This window comes from Sinohyriopsis cumingii, chromosome 10 (assembly GCF_028554795.1).
Source record: "Sinohyriopsis cumingii isolate HCF-2022 chromosome 10, ASM2855479v2, whole genome shotgun sequence".
Lineage (NCBI taxonomy): Eukaryota > Metazoa > Mollusca > Bivalvia > Unionida > Unionidae > Sinohyriopsis > Sinohyriopsis cumingii.
In genome coordinates, this window is record NC_142970.1 from 88,104,133 (window position 1) to 88,131,086 (window position 26,954).

General features: G+C 31.7%; 1 protein-coding gene across 17 annotated transcripts in view; it reads left to right on the plus strand.

The window, feature by feature from the left end:
- Positions 1–24,061, plus strand: part of LOC149790548 (outer dynein arm-docking complex subunit 4-like) — a 69,871-nt gene extending 45,810 nt beyond the window's left edge. For 4 of the 17 annotated variants that reach the window (XM_089972607.1, XM_089972610.1, XM_089972609.1 and 1 more), the window contains 4 exons: positions 19,134–19,163; positions 20,761–20,841; positions 21,638–21,718; positions 22,307–24,061. In XM_089972607.1, the coding sequence (XP_089828733.1) occupies positions 19,134–19,163; positions 20,761–20,841; positions 21,638–21,718; positions 22,307–22,338 (224 nt within the window). In that variant the 3' untranslated portion in view covers positions 22,339–24,061. Of the gene's footprint in view, positions 1–2,173; positions 2,222–5,310; positions 5,371–9,359; positions 9,546–13,857; positions 13,939–19,133; positions 19,164–20,760; positions 20,842–21,637; positions 21,719–22,306 lie in introns of all 17 variants that reach the window. The other 13 variants (XM_089972595.1, XM_089972596.1, XM_089972597.1 and 10 more) reach the window with 8 other exon arrangements.
- Positions 24,062–26,954: the final 2,893 nt, after the last annotated feature.

A 26,954-nucleotide genomic window follows, 5' to 3' on the forward strand; every position in this document is an offset into this window, starting at 1 on the left:
GCATTAAAATACAAATTTTAATCGATGACATAATACAGCTTGTACTTCAATGAATCCTCATTGATGCATTAAAATACAAATTTTAATCGATGACATAATACAGCTTGTACTTCAATGAATCCTCCTTGACATATTTGTATATTTTTTATCTTTCCAATCTGATTTTTGCACCACTTCATTTACTCTATATTTTGTTCATCTGGAACTTGTTTCAGATATATTTTTAAAGATAAACAAAGGCCTAAGAGCCCATTACTCCTATTCTGCATGATATACAAAGTCCCTGGCAGTGGCCCATTAATTCCATCTTGCACGATATACAAATATGAACAAAGTCTCAGTGGCCCATTACTTCCATCTTGCATGATATACTATTATATACAAAGTGCCAATGGCCCATTACTTCCATCTTGCATGATATATAAATATATACAAAGTGCCACTGGCCCATTACTTCCATCTTGCATGATATATAAATATAAACAAAGTGCCACTGGCCCATTGCTTCCATCCTGCATGATATACAAAGTCCCAAGGTCCCATTACTTCCATCCTGCATGATATACAAAGTCCCAGTGGCCCATTACTTCCATCCTGCATGATACACACATTTTTACAAAGTCCCAGTGGCCCATTACTTCCATCCTGCATGATATACAAGTCCCAAGGTCACATTACTTCCATTCTTTTATTCTTTCCTCGATATACTCATGTACATTGTTTGGACATTTTTATATGTTGAACATTTTGTCTAGATATGCATTTCATCAAAGTATTTCTTTATTTTAGTTGTTATCTCAAGAACCTTTTGATGTTTCAAAAGGAAACATTCAGGAAAAATTAGAAGTGTAGCATTATTGATTTTCATCCAGTGGTTGTTTTCTGTACTACATGATGACTACTCTGGACCATAATTAAAATTGAAACATACGGATCATTCGCGTTTGGAAAAATCTATTAATTTGTAGATGATTCTTTACCTTGTTGCATACATATTCTTCCAGTATTACGGATTTCATAAATGAAACTCCCTCCCCCTTACTGCAGACATGACACATTGTAATTGATGATTTCTGTTTGCTTAAATATCCAAACTTTGGAATAGCACAACAGCCATGAACAGTACTGACATTTATTTTGCATATATTTTTTAATTCTTATTTTAATATTTTTAAACATTGTTTATATTTCTGTCTTCTTTTTCTTGTATATTATCCATGGACAGAATATTTTTCCATTAGAATCAGAAGTATAGGTGTTAGTACATAATTTGTATCTGTTTATTTCATTCTGAGTGTTGTTTTATTAATATTGTACAATATTAATATACCTGTTGTTTAATTTAATGCTTTCTCATTGGTAATGTCATATATACAAGTTTATTCTTTACGTTTATTTGGCATTTATATAGTGATATGTTGCAATATATATATATATATATATATATATATATATATATATATATATATATATATATATATATATATATATATATATATACATATATATATATATATATATATATATATATATATATATATATATATATATATATATATATACAGAGAGAGAGAGAGAGAGAGAGAGAGAGAGTATGTATATGGTTCCAGTGAATATTTTATAATTCATTCTCTATTTCACTATTGGTCTGAATCTTCTTCGTCATAAAATCAACTATTTCATCAACTTCAAATTAAATTTCAAGATACTGCCAATGCTATCTGCTTTACTGACTCAGGGATTTTAGTTTGAGAGTACTGCAGTCTTTTTGTTCTCCAAAGACAATATGTTTCTTTCCAGTAACTATGAACAGTTTAGTACATTATGTTCTACATGATAATTTAACCTGATGTCTGCCATACCCGTTGGAATGTCTAATAATTCATCTGGTGAACTGTTTTGTCTTTGTGTGTACTAACCCCCAACCTCATTTAAAAGGAATTTAATTTAAAAAAAGATGTAGCACGTCATTCCAAATGCAAGAATAATAATTGGTTTGTTGTGTGCAAATGTTTGTCAAAGTACTGTGGGAGAGCTTTGAACCCTTGGGATAAAATTCTACCTTTGACCCTCTCAAATATTTGTACACAGAATCCTGAGTATGATCACTATGGTAATATTAATTGCACAAGTTTATATGAACTAGGACTTTAAAATATTGTACTATTTTTAGAACATGAAAAGGAGGAGTCACACAGACCAAAGTCTGTTTCAATCAAGGGTGAGTTCACCAAAGGTGGTTTTCTTTCCGATAGAAATGTCATTTTATGCATGTATTACACCATGCCATCGTGATAATATTGCAATAACAAATAATGTCTTGATCTGAGCAATTCACAGAATATTGATATCAATAATTCTGATTCTAACACATCTGTAAATGTAATGTATTTCATGATGAGCAGAATACGAAAATTTGCCACAGCCAATCTGTGATGTACTGTTAAAAACTGTTATAACACTGAAGTCCGTTTGTGTGCTTGTGGTGCTTGTAGTACTAATGAAAATTAATGTTTTTGTCAATGTTGCTGAAAATACTTGAGAACATTTATATTAGCCTTGCCTCTGAGACCAGAGATAATAGTCATGTGTTGGAGAATGTAGATGATAGTCTTGTATTTTGAGAACTAAGATAATGAACTTGAGTTTTAGAACAACGATAACAGGATTGTGTTTAAGAATTGAGATAATGAACTTGAGTTTTAGAACAATGATAACGGGATTGTGTTTAAGAACTGAGATAATGAACTTGAGTTTTAGAACAATGATAACGGGATTGTGTTTAAGAATTGAGATAATGAACTTGAGTTTTAGAACAATGATAACGGGATTGTGTTTAAGAATTGAGATAATGAACTTGAGTTTTAGAATAATGATAATGGGATTGTGTTTAAGAACTGAAATACTGAACTTGAGTTTTAGAACAGTGATAACGGGATTGTGTTTAAGAATTGAGATAATGAACTTGAATTTTAGAACAATGATAACAGGATTGTGTTCAAGAATTGAGATAATGAACTTGAGTTTTAGAACAACGATAACAGGATTGTGTTTAAGAACTGAGATAATGAACTTGAGTTTTAGAACAACGATAACAGGATTGTGTTTAAGAACTGAGATAATGAACTTGAGTTTTAGAACAACGATAATGGGATTGTGTTTAAGAACTGAGATAATGAACTAGAGTTTTAGAACAACGATAACGGGATTGCATTTAAGAACTGAGATAATGAACTTGAGTTTTAGAACAATGATAACGGGATTGTGTTTAAGAACTGAGATAATGAACTTGAGTTTTAGAACAATGATAACGGGATTGTGTTTAAGAATTGAGATAATGAACTTGAGTTTTAGAACAACGATAACGGGATTGTGTTTTAGAACTGAGATAATGAATTTGAGTTTTAGAACAACGATAACGGGATTGTGTTTAAGAACTGAGATAATGAACTTGAGTTTTAGAACAATGATAACGGGATTGTGTTGAAGAACTGAGATAATGAACTTGAGTGTTAGAACAACGATAACAGGATTGTGTTTGAGGATCAGAGGATATAATTGGTGGTTCTACTGTCATTTGACATGCTTTGTTAACACATGTCTGTTAACTCATTTTGCAAGGTATTAAAAAAAATCAACCATTTACATCCTCAAGTACTCAGATACAAGACTTGTATCTCCTGTTATGATTATGTCAATAGTACATTAATCCCAAGATTGGATTAATCCATGGATAAACATACTAGTTTCTGTTTTCCTCAGGTACATGCACCTTTCACATAAAAAATGCAAACTAAAATTTTTATTTAAATTTCCTATACATGTAATTAATGTTAAAGCCAAATTTGTCATTAGCTTGAAGTGCAATTAATGACAGCTTGTTGTTAGGAGAAAATTTATTAATAATAGTATTTTCTTATTGCAATACAAAGACCAAATTATTACTTATTTCCCTGTTGCAAGATATTTCAGATATTTTGTTTTTCATGGTTAGTTGGTTATTTAATGAAAGTGATTTTTGCTGCACTCCACTTATTATAGATTTTCATCTGAAACCTATTTTCAACATATATTTTTCAAAAATAAATGAAGTTCCAATAGCTCAAAAATTGGGGTTTTATCCAGCAAAATTTTATTATGTATTATTGATATTTCAACCAACATTGTTTTCTACGCTCCATTATGAATGATGGGATCATAGTAAAAGTTGAAATAGGTACAGATCATTTATTTAAGAACTATTTAAAATGATTATTCATGCTGATTTTGAATTATCCTTTAGGGGATTCATAAATATTATTCACATAAATTAACAATGTATTTTACTCGCTGTTTGATGGCATGATGATTTTTGCATATTTCATTTCCCTAGATTTAGAACAGCATAACATTTATTTTGTTTTCTTAACAGTATTTTCAGTTCTGGGGTGCATGTTTCATTTGTTATTTTCTAACATTTTTAAAAAAATACTTCTGCATAACATTACAAACCCATATTTTTGTTTTTTGTATGTAAATCAGCAATGAAATTCCTTTTACTCAATATATATGTTTTTTTTTGGGGGGGGTGCAGTATATTGTTTTTTCAATATTTGAACATTTTATATGCAATTTTGTTGCCTAATTAATTTATCCATTTTTAATTTTCAATGTAATGATGTCATATATACAAGTATATTCTATGAATATAATTTTCATTTACACACACACACACACACACACACACACATATATATATATATATATATATATATATATATATATAGTGATAATTTTAAGTTCTTACATTAGGACTTTTGTTGAATAATTTAATGCGTGAATGGTCTGAAACTTCCTTGTCATGAACCCAGCTGTATCAACTACATAATTATCAGATTTAGAAGTTTAGTTCTTTATTCTCACCATGAATTTGTTTCTTTAGGGTAACCATAATTAGTACAGTATATTTTTACATGACCAGGTTAGATATACTGGTAACCAGTTTGACGTGCAATTTATGATGTCAACCATATAAAGGGAAGTTGCAAAATAACTATTCTGGACAACTATTTTGTTGGTGTGTGTATAAATACCTTTCTTCTTGATCTGTCTAATGTGATTTGTGTAGCAGCTAGTTGATAATGCAAGAATAATAGTTGGCTGTTGTGTTACAGATATTTGTCCAGTTACTCTGGGAGGGATTTGAACCCTTGTTATAAAATTCTACCTTTGTCCCACTTAAATATTTCTACAGAGTATGATTGCCACGGTAACATTGATTGCACAGGTTTTTATGAACTTCAACTTTAAAACTGTGTGCTTAAATTTTAGAACCTGAAAAAGAGGAGCCACCCAGACCAAAGTCTGTCTCAATCAAGGATGAATTCCAAGGTTTTGTTTTTATTTTCAGATAGATGTGTTGGTGTGTTACATGTGTAATCCTGTTAATATTGCAGTAATGCAAGTTACCCATAATGCCTTAATATATTAATATTGCAAGAATGCAAGTTACCCATAATGTCTTAATATATTAATATTGCAAGAATGCAAGTTACCCATAATATCTTAATATATTAATATTGCAAGAATGCAAATTACCCATAAAGCCTTAATATATTAATATTGCAAGAATGCAAGTTACCCATAATGTCTTAATATATTAATATTGCAAGAATGCAAATTACCCATAAAGCCTTAATTTATTAATATTGCAAGAATGCAAGTTACCCATAATGTCTTAATATATTAATATTGCAAGAATGCAAGTTACCCATAAAGCCTTAATATATTAATATTGCAAGAATGCAAGTTACCTATAATGTCTTAATATATTAATATTGCAAGATGCAAGTTACCCATAATGCCTTGGTCTGAGTAATTCACAGTCTTCTGATGTCATTAATTCTGATTCTAACACATCTATAAATGTATCATGCTTCCTGATTGGTCGAATACAAAAATTTGCAAGCAAATCCATGATATACTGTTGAAAACTTTTATGACAGTGAAGTCAGCGTGTGTGCTTTTGTCGTAATGATAAGGAGAAGTAGGCCTCCCAATTCTTTTGCTCTAAATTTTCCTTAAAATGTTTTTAAACAGGTAATGGTCGAATATCTGTTTAAGGATCTGAGGGTACATGTATTTCTTGGTGGTTTTACTGACATAAATATGCATTTTACGTTCTTTGACAGCATGTTGCTGATTCATTCATTTTGCAATAATAAGACAAAGATTTGCATTGTCAAACTCACATGTACAAGACCTTTATTTCCTTATTGCAGTTATGACAGCAATCCACCATGCATTGGTTGGAGCAATCCATAGTGTAGTGATGTCAGTAATAAAAAAAAAGTTTTCAGGTTTTATAATTCATCAGTATTTTCATATTAAACTTGGCTTGGTCTGCATATGTACACAGCAAATATGAAGAAAAATTTTCTGCATTTCTTTATCAGTTAGGCTGCAGTTAATTTCTACACTCATTAATAGAATGCATACGGCAAACTGTAAGAATGAAAATTTTGATTAAATTATCCATCATCAGGATATCGGCATTAAACATTCCTGAATTTGACCATTTTCTACCAAGCATATTATAGTATTCGCACACCTTCCCATTTGTTTGTACCCCCACCCCCAATCAATTTTAAAGGCAAAAGACATCAAGGATATGAAAAAATGCACAAAACTTTATCATTTCATTCATCAATTTATAATTTCTAACCAGAATTTTGCTAGGGGTCCCTAATGCTGTTAACTTAATGGGGTTTGGAATCAAACCCAGGTTTCTTTAGTAACATGGTCACCATATTTGCATGGGTGAGTCCGTTTTCAAGTAACAAATGTGATGTAGTTCACTGTCATTGATAATCTCACTAATTCCACACATTTTGGAGTTACCTCTCTTTGAATACATGTATACAAGAGTTACTCCTTTTTATTGTTCAGTTTGTTTAGAAATATTAAAGCCGGACATTGCAGATATTACGTGCATATGAGACAGGTTTTACTGAAATGAATGGTTCTAGAAACCAGAAAATAGATGGTCAGCAGTCTGTCGGTTTCTTTTACAGGCAAGAGCTTCTTTTTGCGTTAAAATGCTAATAAATTGATAGTGTTAGGGACTCCCTGGCCACTGTATACCAGGAGAGAAATAAACATAATGACGAATGAAGTGAATTTCTCATTTTGTTTTATCCTTGATGCTTTTCAGTTTCAAAATTGGTAACGGGGTACAAACAAATGGGAGGGCTTTGCACATACAATTGCCTCCTCCTTGTTTACATGTACCTTTCAAGTATCAAGAACATTTAATTCCTAATTTAGTCAGATGAACTCCTTAGTAGATAATGCAGCTTATCAGCAATTTAAAAACAGTCTACTTACTTGAAATGAAAAGTCCAAATAATAATTTGCCAAGATTTTCTTTTTTATATTTTTTTGATAGGCTTGACGTCGGGTATAATATGGTGAATTTTCAGCCTTTGAGGAAAATTAAATATCTAACCATCCAACATTTATACAGTTTCAATTTTTTTACACAGCTTATTTCATGTTTGCTTTATTTTTAAAACATCTTTCATTTAATTTTCACAGGTTTAACCTAATTTGACCTAATAAAGAGAGATTTTTGGTACAAACATGTTCATGTGCATGCTTAGTATCATAGATAACTCAACACTACCAAATCAGCGAGAATTTACTATTATTGTTATTAGGAGTATTTAAATAACTTAGACTTGAAATTTGTATTTCTGATTTTACTTGATTTATCTCAGTTTTGATATTATTTAAAACAAAGCAAACATTGTCAATATTTTTCATGTTCAGACATGGTTATGATTTAATTTCAGATGGATTATTGTATTCTAACATGTGTGACTTTTGTTTTATATCTAATTACTTTTGGGATGAAAATTGTTCCTGCTTATTAACTCATATAATCATGGATATAGATAACACTTTGTTACGGCAGTCTTCTTTATGAAATTACTGCTTACTTTATAGCTCAAATTGATGTCATCATTACGTCATGACATCATCAATGTAACATCACTTTTTATCTAGGTATTTCAGAATACTGTGAAAATCTGGAAGAGATTGGATTTAAAATGACATGGTTACCATGGTTACTTGTCACATATTAAATAGTGAAAATAAATTACAATTCTATTGATTAAAAAAAAAATATCCTGTGAATGAAATGATAAAGTCAATAAAAATCTTTGCTGATCCACAAATTGCTGTAAATCGACTGACTGTAGGCCTTCTGTTGCAGAAAACTGATGTGATCTCATTAATTGTGTTGTGTTAAAAATAATTCACTCGCCATTTCATTATCTGTTTGGTAATATGTCATAGCTTTTGTATTCTTGTGGATGATGAAGATACAGATGCTAATTCATATTCAAATATATATTAACCTTTTTCTGCCTTGTTTAGAATAACAGTTGAAATTGACAGCTTTATTAATATGTTAATTGCAGATTTCAGTCATTGATACAACATTGTTTTTTAAAGTTTGTGTTCATTTTAAACATGACAGTGAAAGAGAGTTTTAATAAACTCATATTTTGTAGGTGCGTATTAGGGTGGAAGATATTATTCAAACATTGGAAATGTTAATGATTAAAGAAATTGATTAAGATACTAAATAAGTATTTTTTTAAAATGGTAATATTAGGTACATGGTTGAATTTGCCAGTTATTTCTAATGTCTATCGTCTTCACACTGCAAATATTCTATATGTTTGTAAATATAAATGTTTTACCCAAATTTGTGTATGTGATCTTCAAAGTAATCAAATACATCGATCTAACTCATATTGTCTCTTTCAAAATTTTCATTGTAATTGTTCATATTCATATCGAGCATCAGATCATGCTATTTAAAATTACCATTTCCTTTATCACTTTAATAATATAACCCACTTTATTTTTTTTCCAATATCATAATGAAAAACCATCAATTTTCACATAACTAATGTGACAATCATTTAGTCATTTTATGGAGACATTTCAACCATATACCATGTTCTCTTTGTCATCTTTATAGTTAATATATTGTAAAATCGCCATTTCTGAAGGCGACCATTTCTGCCTCACTGACAGAGTTCTTTCTAATCAATTATTGTGCCATTAAATTGAGAGATTTGTTAACTCAGATTGTGTAGGTACTGGTTTTCATCATTATTTTCTTCTTGTATTCTCATTTTTTCTAAAGCTAGATATCATTAATTTGCATGTTTAATTCTCCATATATTCATAATACTGTTAATAAGCTAATTTTCATTTGGCAGTACCAAAGAGCTATCCTTAATCCTTTTGAAATTTCATCATTTTTTTATGCATGTTCCATAATGCTCTAATCACATGCACAGGACCAGGTTCAGTCAGGAGACCCACCAATACCCCTACATCTCAAAAATCACTGGGCAGGGAGAACTCCCCCATCCAATCTAGGGGGCCGACTCCAGTTGGACCCATAGTTCAGTCACCACCCAAATCACCCGGTGCAAGGACTCCCAGAACAAAATCAGGAAAAAGTGTTAGAATTGTTGTAGAAGGTGATTGGATTAATGTCAGGTTAATGTTTCTGTTTGTGTCAAATGAAACTAACAAGGTTCTTACAGCCCTTATAGTTTTAAATATCATAAAGTTAACAGGGTCTGATAGAAGACCCAGTTTAGAGTAAGGTGAAATCATGCAAACTTCCTTAAGATTTTTAAGTTTCATTCATTGTTTCATCTCATATTCGACTGAACATTTCTGCATCCATCTGAGTCTAACATTGATAACTTGCTAGATTCAAATAAAGGGAAAAAATATTAAATTTTATAGAATATGGCAGTTTTTAGTTTGTATGGTAGAAATTCTTAACATCCATGCCATTGAATTTTATAACATGTTAATTATTTTAGGTTTAAAGGATAAACATGAAAAAAGAGGAAAAAAGGAAAGATAACGATTTGGCTGTATGAATCAAGGACATATAACAAACTAATTTTGTTGTATCCATCTTGAAGCCTTATTAACATTGTAGAATGTTAAAATTTGGACCTTGTCATAATTGTGTTGGTTTTGAAAAGTAGGCATCTGTGTCATGGATGTGGGGTAATCAGTTTTGTCTGATGCTTTATACGTCTTCCAGTAGAGTCTAATTGATTCCTTATGTACCCTAGTTTTGCACGTTAGTAACTGATATATTTGTCAGCCTGCCTTTTTGTGAATATTTTTGTGTTCATATCTCTCATACCTCAGACTATTTCAAACCAAATATGATGTCAGGTAACTTAACTAGTTTTGCCTTTAGAATTGTAAGCTATCAATATTTTCTTTTTTTAATGTTGCTATAGAAACAAAATGTAGCCTAAGCAGTATAAAAATTGGGAGTATCGGGCAATAGAATACATGTACTAGCATAAGTCATATAAAAACTGAGATTGTTGGATGACTGTGGGAACAAATCATCACTAGATGACTATTGTTCTCAAAATCCACTAATCATTGTAAAGTATTAATACTATATCATGGTTTGTTTAATATATGTACATAGTAAATTATAATGCTTTTACAGACATGAACTACATTTCAAATTCATTGTCATCTGCGATCATCCAAATAGTCAGAATGTCCACAGTCCTATAAACCTGGAATGAGTACATTCCTTTGACTTGATACTGGCGTACATATATAAGCATTGTTCACTGTTCTGTACCTGGAAATGACATGTAGCAAGGACTTGCCAACCTGCTCATGGAGTACACACAACATCTAAGTTGTGTCCAGGCAGATAAACTCTGGGCAGAAAAGTTGATCTGGTTCTGTGTAGTTTGTAATTGGACCTGACTTATTCATGAATACGTACAGTATTTTTCACTTTTATAACCCTCATCCAGAATGTCATTTATCCATCTTGTAATTTTTCTTAATTGAAAGTAGATACCTGTTTGCAACAGGTCACAAACATTGATCTCTCAACCTACGAGCCAGTCTTAACACATGAAGTTATTTCATGTTAATGAACCACTGTAGCAAGTACACCACCTTCTCAACATGCCACTAACAATAATAGTAAGTCCTTAAATTGTCACTTTTCATTATCTCACATCATTGTAATATTCTTAGAAGTCACCTGGTCACCTGGACACACCATTCTTATTGACTTACTGACTTGAATGGACTGATCTTTTTTCAGTCTCTTGGAGTTCAGGCTCTCAAGTTTTTTTGGCTATGCATCATTCTCATTGTGTATGTGTGTGTCTGTCACAGACAGGTTCCTTATATGGGTTCTTGTGACCCATATTTAAAAATTATTGTGTGGTCATGATTACTGAGATACTTGTGACAATCCATTTTGACTCTTAGAAAATTAATGTACACATCTAATTGGATATAACTATTAATAATAGTATTACTTCCCTTGACGAGTGTTTTACACTTTTCATGACTTCCCATCATTGGATCTATAACTTACACACTTATTAAAGATTACCAGGTGATGAAGTCACTCAGATTGCATTGAGGCTATTTGCTTGTAACAACTGAATAATGGGTAGAAGCAAATGTGTTTTTTACTTAATAATGAAACTTGTTTATTAACAGAAGTATATAACTGACTGAAGCAGCAGATTTCCTTTGGTTATGTGAGCCATTTAAAATGTACGTTCTTTAGTGTTTTGTGTACATTTGCAAGAAAATATGATTAGTAATATAATTCTCGTTTGTTTTTAGGAAAGAAAGAACATACATGGAAACAAAAAAAAATTTAACAAAAGAATTCATTTCATAGTGAGAGTCAGTCATGGTTCTTTTGTGTGATCACTGACATGTTTCCAATCCATGTGTGATCACTGATATGTTTCCAATCTATGTGTGATCACTGACATGTTTACAATGCACTGGTCAATTGACAACATGTCAGGTGAAATTCTTTGGTCATAATCTTATTAATGTATATTGAAAGAAGTTTCTGAGTGGAAATATAAAATTGATACAATATTTCTCTTGGAAAATATAATCACAGGCTAGCATAAGATGAATATTAATTTTTATAACCTGCTTTCATATTTATAAATTATTGTCCTTCTGATTTATTAGATAATATGTGTTATTCTTACATGTAGCATGCATCATATTATCATCAGATGAAAATTGATGATTTTTTTATCACAGGTTGTAGCAAATGTACACCTCCATATATTTCTACTTTTTCAATAGCTTTGTTCATTTTAGTATCATTTAATTTTATCATTTTAATTTTATTTGTTAGACAGTCATTATGAACAATTAAGACATTTTGTCTTCGTTGAGTTTTCATCTCATCTCTTTGCTTTCTCCACCTCATTATGAAGTTACCCTTTTGACTAAAAATCTTAAACTATCTTAGTTTCACTTAATTCATGAACTTTTACATGAAAATGTTCCGTTGTGTCAACTCTGAGGAATGTGCATCAGATTTATTTACTGCACTTCACCATCTAGCTGTAAATCAACCCCAAACCTGTGTGATAGTAATAGACAGTTTTAGGGTATGATGTCACCAATAAATAAAATCAAGGAATATTTGTAGACAGATCTGTCCACAGCACATCAGTGTACATTTTAGACCCTGATATGTATTTGTGCCTCTTGAGCTATCAGTATCAACACAAGTTTGGAGGCCTGATTTATCGGACTAGAAATACCCATGTAGACTGTATGAAGAAATTCTAAACAACAGCAATACATTGCAATTTATATTTAATAGTATTTAAATTTGTCTTGACTTTATCTTTTCCTCCTTATGTTCTTGGTAATTACTTTCAGTTTAATTTGATGATTTCTATGATTAAGTGTCCACCATTTTGTTTAGTGTTTTGGCACACCCAGCTACTTTCATTTTTTATTGATCATTTTCACCATGTCCTGAAGTCATTCACTATGTCTTGTTAACGACAGGACTTATTTACGAATATACGTTTGTATAAGTTGTCATATGGTCACGTGTTTTATGTTGATTACAGCTGAATGATATTGACACATGCTAAATTTTTCACATAAAGTATTTTTTTTTCTGGTAGGCACCTCTCAGCTGGTCTAGGAGGCATGTCCAATTTTAAAGTGGGGGTGGGTAGGTGGCCTCATCAGGGTTAAAAGCTTTCCTAAATAAAACTTTGTCAAATTTTGTACAAAAGAATGGAATGGAATTATCACCATATTGTACGCTTATCATGTTTACAGTAAATTATTTATTCTTTTAAAATTTGTTGGAACCTTTTACTCCATTAATTGCTGTATTAATTAATTCATCTCACTTAATCATATAATATTTATTTGTTCTCATTTGGTCCTTAGCTAAGTGGTTTCCATTTTTGCATAAATTTAGCAAATCAACTCTTTCAAGGAAATTTGGTACCTGTGTGAAAACACTTGGGTCTCTATTTCAAAATCTTGATTGTTTTTAATGGCTTTAGTTTTTGTTTTTAATGGCTTTAGTTTTTTTTCTCAAGCAGATACCACCCAAAACTTGGAATGTCAATAAAAATTGCATCATACATCTTTCTTTAGAAAGGTATTCTAAATCGGACAGTCTATGTTCAGTAATGGATATTATAATTACCTTTCCATTTTAGATACTTCTTTGATTTATTTATCTATCATCATCATTTCATGAGGTACTGAAAAAATCAGGTATTCATTTCATTCTGTCACCAGATGTACAAGTATATACACATTCACATATTGTAGCATATATTTTCTGTTCTATATTTTTCTTGGATAAAGTTTACCCATGGTAAATGTCAGCGTCTTCCTAGACTACCTTTGTAAATTTTTATTTATATATTTATTGCTTCTCTTCTTTCACCTTTTTAATTTGTTCTATGCACAACATTTTAGAACCTTTAAAACAGAGCCCTTTGCCCCACACCCAAGTTGAAGTGGAAGGTGAAGAAACTGAAAGACCCCACAGGACAGGAGGTTTAATTCAATTAGTTTCTGCATGAATTTAATGTCCATCCTGATTAAACAACCAGACTTTATACTTCTGAACTATTCATAAATTCATTTCAAAAACATTTATTCCTATAGTTATTAATTTTACCATATGTAGCTATAATCTTCTGCCATCTATCCTTTTTCTGTGAACATTGCATTGTGTTTCAACAAATCACTCTTTTAAAAAAAAATCAGATTTCAGAAAAGATGACAAAATCTTAATTACCTTTTGTAGTAATCAATAATCTGATAAAGACTGGTACATTGCAAAACAGTTATTAAATTTTTATTTTACAGGTTTCTTAACTTTATTAAACTTTGGGCCTAACGTTTTTCAGGTTACATCTGCATTTTGTTCATTGCTGCACTTCGAATTTAGGTGAATTTTTAATTAAGCAGGTAACAAGAGTTTATATTCCAAGACAATATTTTTATTTATACACAGTAAATCTATCTATGGGATAAACTCACATCTTTGTATCTCATTCAGAAATCTTGTGTAGGTTACTGTCTAATAATAGAATTATCATCAGTTACTTTTCAACCAGTAATTCTTTTAGAATTGTCAAACATTCCAACTTTTATCTTTGTTCATAAGTTTGAAATCTAATTTTATATTGTTGATATTCATTTTGATTAATTGAGAGCACAGACTGGCTGAAATTTGAATGATTTGATTGGATTGTCATATTTTGCAGCGAAAGTGTGAGTCAGTACAAAAACATTGAGTTGCTTAAATGATGAGGAATATTTTAAAAATTTTGACATAGTATCAACTCAATCATGGTTTTAAAGAAGTATAAAATCTAGAGTGTACTTTCCTCTTGTGTTTTGAGTTCATGCTGTTTGCATTTTTGCATGTTTTTCTTTAAAACAATATAATATACATGGTTTACAATGCAATATTTAGAAATAAAAATGTATAAATAATGTATACATCATATGAAATTCCACCGTCATTTATGCCAGAGTTTAATTCTTATCACATTCCCTTGCATATTTTTGTTGACCTACATATTAAAAAAATTATAAGGGAATACTTCCAATGTTGACCTACATACTAAATAATTTTTAGGGCAATACATCCAATCTTGACTCATATGGCAATATCTCCAATGTTATCCAGTCCATTTATTGAATAAGCATTGTATACAATGTAAAGCATCTTTAATTAAATATATACCAGGAACTCTCAATCAGGTAGTGTGTATGAATTGGGAGGGGGGGGGTAAGGACATCTTGTATCATTTACACAAAAAAGGCATTTCTGGTCTTTTAACAAGTCATAAATCTGAAACAGATGTCCTTGATTTGCTTATTTTATTAATAGTACAGTGTTTTTATTTTTACATTCATTCAGTTTCAGAGTATTTTGTTTTTATAATTATTCAGATATATGTACTTGTAATTGAATTTATTGCATTGGAAAACTTTCTGCTCTATTGTATTCCCAATCTCCATATAAATCCCTTATCCTTTTAATTTTTTTTCTTTTGATATATTTTTATACATTTTATTTGTGATTAACACTTTCATTATATTTTTGTTTTTCAAGTCTTCATTTAAGTCTTAGTTGAAGAATATAATTAATTATTTTCAGTATACAGAGTTACTAACACTGTTTTAAATTAATAATGCCATTTTATATGACATGAATGACAAGTTATTAAATGTTTATTTCTGATTATGTTTGCTATTAATGTATATATAACGTGTCATATTTTCTGTTTTCTGTCACTGATGATATTTGTCTAAAGTTTTTGTTTGCTTTTGTGTGTGAGTAACCTTGAGAGATTTTATTTTGTTTGTTTTAATCAGAAGTGTCTTGTGTCCTTAGAATGATTTAGACTTGTATGCCTAAGATTACTTTCAATTGAAAAGTTGTTTAAATTTGGGGAATACTGTTTTCTTATGAGAAAGGAAATTTGTGGCAATGCATCTCCATTAAAATCTTGTTGTTTATTGATGTTCATCTTGAAAGTGGATATTTGAGAGTTGGTTACACTATTTATAGCAACAAATGTTTGGTGAGAGTTGGTTACACTATTTATAACAACAAATGTTTGGTGAGAGTTGGTTACACTATTTATAACAACAAATGTTTGGTGAGAGGTCTGAACACCCATATCTGAAACATCCAGAGGTTACCCATTCCTTTTGAAATCCTAAGTTGTGGGTTCAATTTATCCAGGTTGGAGGAATGTAATATTTTTGTAACTTGTTTTAAGTATCCTTCTCTGTATAGGATTTATTTCTTCAGTCCGTGTATTTCCCTCCACATGTCAAATTATGGCTTTGGCTGCTGAACAGTATGTTTGTGCATGCTAGTCATATTGTCCCTCACTGTCAAGCCCCTCAATATACAGCTTCAGTAATGCAAGTATGATCATAGATCCATTAAAATTGGTAGAATTTTATTTTATAATTGCTACTGTGTTGCCTTTGGGGGGGGGTTCATTATTGTCATCTGTAATTTGTACCTCAGTCCATTATTTTATAAACCTCATTATAACACTTTCTCACTTATAAGGCAAGTCATTTTATTGCTCCCATAAGCAGTGTTATAAAGATGTACTACTTGACTAGTTGTGAAAGATTATTAAAAACATTATTTTATATTATATATTATATATTAAATATATATTATTATTATGATTATATATTAATCAACCTCTTTTAACAAATGATACTATTGGGACATTCTTCATTGGATGAATTGTTCCTTCCTTCGACATTCCTGCAATAAATCATTCATCTACTTTTCCTCATTTTCTTTATAAAGCATTCTTAAGCATGACTGGCTTATTTTAGCAAAAGATATTAATACTTTCCTAACATTTACCTATTATGAAATATTAAAAAACGTTTTGAATTGAAATCATACCTGTACAGAATTATATGATGATCTGTTTAGAATAGCATTTTTTGTAGAACAGTATCGCATAATCTTGCTGTTACAGTGGTATTAAGTTGTTTTAGAAACATATCCAGAGAAGGGATGTTTTGTGTTGTGTAATCAAAATATCATTGAAAGTTTATAACTTCCTACTTGTTTTTCTATTGTATTGAGAACTTGAAGACAGATATTTACCTAGGTTATATTGCTTTTGTCCGACGTTATGCAAATTTGAATTTCATTTCTTGTCAGTCAAAAAATAAAATTGGTTAAATACAGTACCAGTCACTATGGCTCATTATTGTTACATGGTTCCTGTATAAGGCAAATATGACCATGGATTTAAATTTTTTAAGTGGTAGTGAAGTCATATGTATCATGTATTTCATTATTAGGCAGTCTCAGCATAAGGCTTATCATAACATAGTTCCTGTATAAGGCATATATGATTATGGATTCCATTTCATTAAGTTGTAGTGAAGGTATATTATCATTTACATCAATATAAGGCAGTCTCAGTATAAGGCTCACCGTTATAACATGGTTCTTGTATAATGCAAGTATGGTCATGGATTCCATTTCATCGTGTCATCATGTACTTCATTATAAGGCAGTCTCACTATAACACTCATTATTATGACATGGTTCCTGTTATAAAAGTATGGTAATGAATTCTATGTCATTACTTGATAGTGAAGTTACATGCATCATGTACTACATTATAAGGCAGTCTCACTATAAGACTCATTATTATGACATGGTTCCTGTTATAAAATTATGGTAATGAATTCTATGTCATTACTTGATAGTGAAGTTGTATGCATCATGTACTACATTATAAGGCAGTCTCACTATAACACTCATTATTATGACATGGTTCCTGTTATAAAAGTATGGTAATGAATTCTATGTCATTACTTGATAGTGAAGTTACATGCATCATGTACTACATTATAAGGCAGTCTCACTATAAGACTCATCATTATAACTTGGTTCTTGTAGAAGGCAAGTATGGTTTTAGATACCATTTCATGATATCATAGTGAAGTTATATGTATCATTATTACTAATTTAATATATAAGTGTAACAGGCCTATTCTCCAGATATTTTGTGCCAGAGTAGAGACACTATTATCAATGTTTAGAATGCTTTGTTCATTAAAGCCTTTTACCCTGAATGACACAGGAGGAAATATTATTAATTGTGCCTTCCAGATAAATAAAATCAGTATTGTTATTTTATTTAATTTCAAGACAGAATATTGCAATATAATAATTTGAATTTGTATGAATTGACCAAGTTTTCTAGTCTTATTGGATGTAAATGGTCTCGTGGTACTGATCTGGAATGTTTTACACTTAGATAAATCCTGCGGATTACTTTTGGTTCCCTCTTTTTCAATGGTCATTTTATGTGAAGCTTTACTTATACCAACACCTTACACCATGATAATAACATCAACAAGCACCACCTATCCATCCTTGTGATTTCCAATCAAAATCTACAAACTCCAGATTAATACTCTTCATTAGAAGTTACAATCATGTAATTGAACAGACCTTCCTGCAATCCAATACAACCCAATCTTTAGAAATCATTGCATTTTGCTTCAACTGTATGTTCCGGCAACTGTTATAAAAGGTCAGGGTCATAAGACAAGTAAGAGATCTCCCATATAATGGAAATGAGATTGCTTTTGAAAGATTGAAAAGCAAGAATAGTGAATGCTATAACAATACATTCCACACACAAGTGTCATATTAAAAACTGGAATAGCTTGGCTTACAAGCATCAGCCAATTTTTTTAATATTAATTAAACAAATGATCTTGTCCTAGTGCTAGACATCACCATAAACTGTCACACTGCAGACATCATAATGATCTGACTAAAATTAAAACTAAGTTAAAAATCCAAATTTACACATCAGTAAATAACCAACCATGATCATTTAATCCTATAGTAAATGACACTTTTACCACTGATTTTCAACACATAGGTGGATAGATATTCCACTCTTTCATCTGTCGTATGCAAATGCACACACCACATGCACCCACACATGAATGGAACCCTATTCAGGTTGAATTATCAGTAAATTATGGTCACTTTAGATATGTCGGTGTTGTCCTTAATGCACATCGCATGGAACCTTTTGGTCTATTTTATTACATCATGTCCTCATTCCTAATAATATTATGTGGTTTCTTTGGTATTTCTACACCCTGAGTATAGTTTAGTTATTCCATTACAATGTCCTATATTTCTCTGCTTTTAATAGGTGATGAAGAAAACATGAAAGTGACAGATGGTGAGTCAGATGAACATGAAAAGGAAAAGTTCTAGAGCTCAGTGTCAATGATGATAACGGACCCTGCCAAAACCTATTATAATATCAATAAAACCTCTTTATCTCTCTCTCTCTCACACACACACACACACAAACACACACTTTTCTTAACTTTTTCACTCTTGAATTTCATCTATTTTCTTCTCCTACTGCTTCTGCTGTTATTCTGTCTTTAAGTATATCTACTACAAAATATACATTTTTGTTTCCTTTTTTCCACTCTCTCTCTTTTTCACACATACACACACAGTGAACCCATTCAAGCTAGATTATCAGCAAATTTGTATTAACTTGCATTTATTTAGATGCATGATTGATCAAGAAGAAAGTATATATTAGAACACAAAGGTGATAAAGAAAAAGTTATGGAGATGAATTGGATGAAGTCTAGTCAGGAAAAGGAAAATTTTAGTGGGATCAAAGGTCAATGATGTTAAATGACCCCATCAAAATCCCATATAATTTAAGTAAAATCCCCCCTTTTCTCTTGCTCTTGCACTTATATTAAAGTTTTCACTATTGTTAATCCTTAGATACTTTGCTCTTCCCACTACTTCCACTTTTTTTCTCTCTTTATCTCATCTGTCACTTTTTATAAGCAAAACTATGTTTCTTCTCTCTCTGTCTTTCACATACACACACACACACACACACATGGAACCCTGTTCAAGTTAAATTATCAGCCAGTTTTAGTCATTTCTTTTTCTAGATCTGACTAAAGTTTTAAATCATTTTCAGAACATATTTTCAGCATTATTTTTTATTTCTACAAAATATATTTCATTATCTGTAAGCATTTAAAAATATGCACAATAGTCCTTCAATATTTACAGAAAAAACAAGTGTACATGCATATTATCAAACATATGTTGAGGTAGAGAAACTATTACCAACAGACAGAATGAGTACTTTATTGAATTCTTTTATAATACAGTTTTGTTACGGAAGACGTGTTATTAATTATGTGTACAAGCAAATCAAGAAAATCAGTCATTTTTTGCTGTTGTTTAGGCAATGTGCTAATTTTCAAGACATGCATTCTTGATTAGAATCTTGTGTGAAAGTATTTTACCCTACTGTCACCACAAAGTGTTTTAATGGCACTGATTTTAAGTACACCTATAGATAGATAATTGACAGAAAGATATAGCACAGCACTAATGTTCAAATCCCAGGTAGAATTTTATGGCATTAATTTCAGTACACAGATAAAGACAGACCGATATAGCACTTATGTCCAACTGCCAGATAGATTTGTATGGAAATGATTTTCAGCATACATGGAGACAGACCGTTATAGCATTAATATTCAAGTCCTATATAATTAGGTATGGTGCTTATTTTTTAAATTTATATTATTGCTGCAAATTTCTTTAACAATTACCAAATTCAATTATAGGTTTGTTCATGATGTACATTGCACATACCCTTTCAGTCTATTTAATTTCATCACATTCTCTTTTTTAATAATATTTGAATATTCATTTAGTAAATGTACACCCTGTTCTTCCTGTAATTATTTTCCTTACGATTTCTCATATTTCTTCACTTTTGATAGGTGATGGAGATAATACATCTGAAAACAGAAAAGAAGAACATAGAAGAGAAACTTCGCCTCGTGGAAAAAAGCATAAAGATGGTGAGTCAGATGTATGGCATCCAGGAAACAGAAAAGCTCTAGCAAGAATGAAGTTGATGATGATTCTTGACTCTAGTGAAACCTCTTCTAATCTAAATAAAATCTCCCTTTCCTTCTTTGCAACATCTTGTAACATTTTCACTTTTTTTACACACATACATTTTGCTCTTCTCACTATTTCCACTCATTCTCTCTCTAATTTGTCTCTACTCCAAATATTTTCTTTTGTTTCCTTCCTTCTTATCTGTATGTCAGCCTCTCTCTCAGTCACACATACACACACACACACACATACAAACACAACATTTCAAGTAAGATTAGCATTTCATATTATGGTTGCTTGATTTCTAGATATGAGTGCAATTTTAAAAAGTAAGTTGTGGTACATATATTTGTATGAGTAGAGATTCTGTCAACAACATACAGAAAGCTTGGTTCATTTAATTCTTTTATAATCCAGAATTGCACTTGAGGATATATTAATTATGCCTACCAAATAGATTTTTTTTAAAATCAGTAATTGTTATGTTTTTATTTTTGTGTTAAATTTCAAGACAGGGCAGTGGCCATTAGAGTCTTGCTCAACGATAATTTTTTTTGATGTTTCTACTGAGCTATTGTGATCAATTTTGAGACATCCGTTGATCCAGATCTGGTGTTGCATTATGGGTCCATGCAGTTAACTAGGAGCTATCAGTAAGCAAACCAGCTGTTTTTGCTGGTCAGCCTGATTGATAAGTGTGTAGATGTGGTAAATTATTTTCTTTTTCATTTCATATTTTATTCACTTTTGAAGCTGACACTACATCTGATAATGTAAAAGTGACAGACGATTCCCCAAGAGCAGCTTCACCTGGAGGAAGGCAACATCAAGATGGTGAGTCTGATCATGGTCATCCAGTACCAGGAAAATCTTTATGGAGACACAAAAATGACACAAAAAAATCGGCTGTTCAAAAACTTTCATAAACTAAATCAAAGGTCCCTCTCTTGCTGTGCCACTTTTACTTTTTCACTCTCTTCAATTCATACCAGTTTTGCTCAACCCACTATATCCACTCTATTTCTCTCCCTAATTCATCTGTTTTTAATCTAAATAAAATGTTTCCTTTCCTTCCCCCATTGACTCACTGACACAAACATGGCACCCTTATTCGAGTTAAGACTACCATTAAAATTCTGACACTTTCTTTCTAGATATGAAATATAATTTTAAACAAATTTTCAATTTTATTATTTATTTATCAAATATAATTAGGCTGTCACTGCATATACTAACTCCCACTGATTTAAGTATTTTTTGTCAAAGAAATAAAAATACATATGAACACATTTTGAAAGGGATTTTTCCTAGGTATCTGTTTACTTGCAGATAAAATAAGGCATATAATTAAGTGAATTATTCTTTTTTCCTAGAATGTTTCATTCAAAAGTCCTGAAAGATTGATATCATTTCTCTTTTCAGATGATAATGGCCCTAGAAAAGTGGAAGACTAGTAGGTTCTAATGGCATAATGTTAAATCTGGGAACAGGTCATGGAAGCCGCTCATGATAGTAGATCATGTTTGAGGAGGAAACAGACTAAAAAATAAATATTAAATCTTATAATTCTTTCTTAAATCTTTTTTGTGGCATGTTTTTCTATTAGACATGTTATTTTTTTATTTCACAGCTTTTTTGCAATCTTATAAATTTTGAAACTTGTTTGAAAATTTAGACTGAAAATAAAATTTTACATCTTTAATCAAATTTTGAAGTTGATGATAAACTTGGAAATTTCACACATCACTTTTTGATACTTTGATTTTCTCAGGTATTTCATTTATTGCAGTGAAAAAGGTTATTTATTATAAAAGGAACTAAGGCAGTTTGCTTCATTTAATGATAGCAAACATTTCTCATTTAAGGTCCTTTTTAACAATTGTACGACTGACAAACTTGTATGATTCCATATTCATTTTAATAGAGTGGGTTTTACTTGAACTCCAATTGTGATAGAATGGATGTAGATCTTTAATTATGCCAGTTTTGTATGAGATTTGTTTTCTAAGGTGTTTTTTCTTACAAACATGGTACGTATTTTAATTTTCTGAAGCTATATATATATATATATATATATATATATATATATATATATATATATATATATATATATATATATATATATATCTTTGTATTTGTCATGTTTACCATTCTGAAACATGTGTAGTGTCTTCTTTCTTTTTTCTCAACTATCAATTGGAATCTGTAAGTTCTAAAATGATGTTTTAAATTTCATGTTAATTGGTGCTGTGGTAACAAATGCTGCTTCTTCATTTCTCAAGTATTTTGAGCAATTATTTAAACAAATTCTTTATAGATATTATATATTTGTACATTATTATCATGATGTGAATTCTTTATAATGCCAACAACTACTTTACACAGATGTACAGTGGTCTCCCACCATAAAACTCTTTTAGAGAGCCATCAAAGTGTTCTACAATGTGAGTTCACTATATGCTTAGTTCATTCAGTATCAAAAACTAAATTTATCTCTAAAATGGGAGCCATTACATTACCTGTGATATATGAGGGACAGTGCTATAATGAGGTCAGTGATATTTGAGGGACTGTGCTGTAATTAAGTCAGTGATATATTAGGGACTACTGTAATGAGAGACCACTGTATATACATGCAGTCCTATTTATAGCAATCATGTCACAGCTTATACTGAGTCAGTATTTTTCAACATGTTACTTCTTCTTACATGAAGTTTGACTTTAAATGCTTGTGTTTCCAATGTATTGTAACAAATGCACAATTATTATTTTGAAACATGTAAATGGTTCTAGAAATTGATGTCATCAGAAATATTTTTCCCAATAGATACAGTGTAAATTAATTTTTGTATCTAATCATGTAAACCATATTTATAAAATATCAATGTATCATGGGTACATTTATTAAAGTTATATGAATTTTTAGATTATACATTGTAGGCTTAAAATTCGAATATTTACATTATATGTACCTGATACAGTTTGAAGAATTTTTTGAAGGCCTTTATTTTGCATTTATTTGTATGTATACATGTACAAATAATCAAAAATGATTTAAAAAAATAAACAAATATAATTGTATTTATGTTGATTTTTTTGCTAAAATATTTAGCTTGAAGGTCTCTGGAAATTATCACCTGCACTTGATCCATTGGCATAATAAAAAAACTCCTGTCATGTGATTTTGCAGCTCTTTTGTTAGTGAATGAGGCATGTTTATTGTGACTAGAATTATTTGTTTGATGGATAGAGCTTTCAGTCGTTGGTTACAGTTAAGCCACCACAAAAAAAGAATTACAAAAAAGAATTAAAAACAAAAGCTGAATGCATTTAAAGTGGATCTGATTTGACTGGTTAAAATAAATCACTTGGATTGAATTGGCATTACGGACAGGTATAAAGCACTTAGACTGACTTGGCATTGCAGACAGGCATAAAGCACTTAGTCTGACATGGCATTATGGAGGTATAAAGCACTTCGACTGACTTGGCATTATGGACAGGTATAAAGCACTTTGACATAGCTTTACAGACAGGTATAAAGCACTTAGACTGATTTGGCATTACAGACAGGTATAAAGCACTTAGACTGACTTGGCATTATGGACAGGTATAAAGCACTTAGACTGACTTGGCATTATGGACAGGTATAAAGCACTTAGACTGACTTGGCATTATGGACAGGTATAAAGCACTTAGACTGACTTGGCATTACAGACAGGTATAAAGCACTTAGACTGACTTGGCATTACGGACATGTATAAAGCGCTTAGACTGACATAGCTTTACAGATGGGTATAAAGCACTTAGACTGACATGGATTTACAGACGGGTATAAAGCACTTAGACTGACATGGCTTTACAGATAGGTATAAAGCACTTTGACATGGATTTACAGATGGGTATAAAGAACTTAGACTGACATGGCTTTACAGATGGGTATAAAGCACTTAGACTGACATGGATTTACAGATGGGTATAAAGCACTTAGACTGACTTGGCATTATGGACATGTATATAGCACTTTGACATGGCATTACAGACGGGTATAAAGCACTTAGACTGACATGGATTTACAGATGGGTATAAAGCACTTTGACATGGCATTATGGACAGGTATAAAGCACTGAGACTGACTTGGCATTACGGACAGGTATAAAGCACTTAGACTGACTTGGCATTACAGACAGGTATAAAGCACTTTGACTTAGCATTATGGACAGGTATAAAGCACTTAGACTGACTTGGCATTACGGACCGGTATAAAGCACTGAGACTGACTTGGCATTACGGACAGGTATAAAGCACTTAGACTGACTTGGCATTACGGACAGGTATAAAGCACTGAGACTGACTTGGCATTACGGACAGGTATAAAGCACTTAGACTGACTTGGCATTACGGACATGTATAAAGCACTTTGACTTGGCATTATGGACAGGTATAAAGCACTTAGACTGACTTGGCATTATGGACATGTATATAGCACTTTGACATGGCATTACAGACGGGTATAAAGCACTTAGACTGACATGGATTTACAGACGGGTATAAAGCACTTTGACATGGCATTATGGACAGGTATAAAGCACTGAGACTGACTTGGCATTACGGACAGGTATAAAGCACTTAGACTGACTTGGCATTACAGACAGGTATAAAGCACTTTGACTTGGCATTATGGACAGGTATAAAGCACTTAGACTGACTTGGCATTATGGACATGTATATAGCACTTTGACATGGCATTACAGACGGGTATAAAGCACTTAGACTGACATGGATTTACAGACGGGTATAAAGCACTTTGACATGGCATTATGGACAGGTATAAAGCACTGAGACTGACTTGGCATTACGGACAGGTATAAAGCACTTAGACTGACTTGGCATTACAGACAGGTATAAAGCACTTTGACTTAACATTATGGACAGGTATAAAGCACTTAGACTGACTTGGCATTACGGACCGGTATAAAGCACTGAGACTGACTTGGCATTACGGACAGGTATAAAGCACTTAGACTGACTTGGCATTACGGACAGGTATAAAGCACTGAGACTGACTTGGCATTACGGACAGGTATAAAGCACTGAGACTGACTTGGCATTACGGACATGTATAAAGCACTTTGACTTGGCATTATGGACAGGTATAAAGCACTTAGACTGACATGGCATTACGGACAGGTATAAAGCACTGAGACTGACTTGGCATTACGGACAGGTATAAAGCACTTAGACGGACTTGGCATTACAGACAGGTAAAAAGCACTTAGACTGACTTGGCATTACGGACAAGTATAAAGCACTTAGACTGACTTGGCATTACAGACAGGTATAAAGCACTCTGACTTGTCATTACAGACAGGTATAAAGCACTTAGACTGACTTGGCATTACGGACAGGTATAAAGCACTTAGACTGACCTGGCTTTGTTGTAGTTGTTGTAGGATTTAGCGCCATTTTTCAGCACACTTTAGGTCATACATGGTGGCCAGTATTAATGGTGAAGGAAGAGCCCTGGAAAACCCCAGAAAGAACCACTGACCCACGAAAAGTTACTGGCAAGCTTTCTCACATACCCACATTGGCCTAATCTGAGACTTGAACCCACGCAGACAGAGGTGAGATGGCAGTGATCCATAACAGAGAGTGCTTTAGACCCCTTGGCCACTCAGGGTTCCACTGACCTGGCTTTACAGACAGGTATAAAGCACTTAGACTGACTTGGCTTTACAGACAGGTATTAAGCACTTAAAATAGACTGACTCGGGTTTACAGACAGGTATGACACACTTGACAAATATCACATGTCATGGCCTGATTCGCCGAACGTATCTCTCCCTGTATGCTCAACAATATCAAAACCGTCCATGACTTGATGATAAATCAAAGACAGTATCCATACTTTTTAACATTTTCTTTGCATGGGCATTGAGAATTGTACCAGAGATAGTAACAGCTGTACACATCATCATCTGATTCCTTATTATTTGCAGTCCATTCGCGTTTTCGTTTGAACTCAACATCGGAATCAACATCCGCAAGTAATCCCGAAATTTCTGTT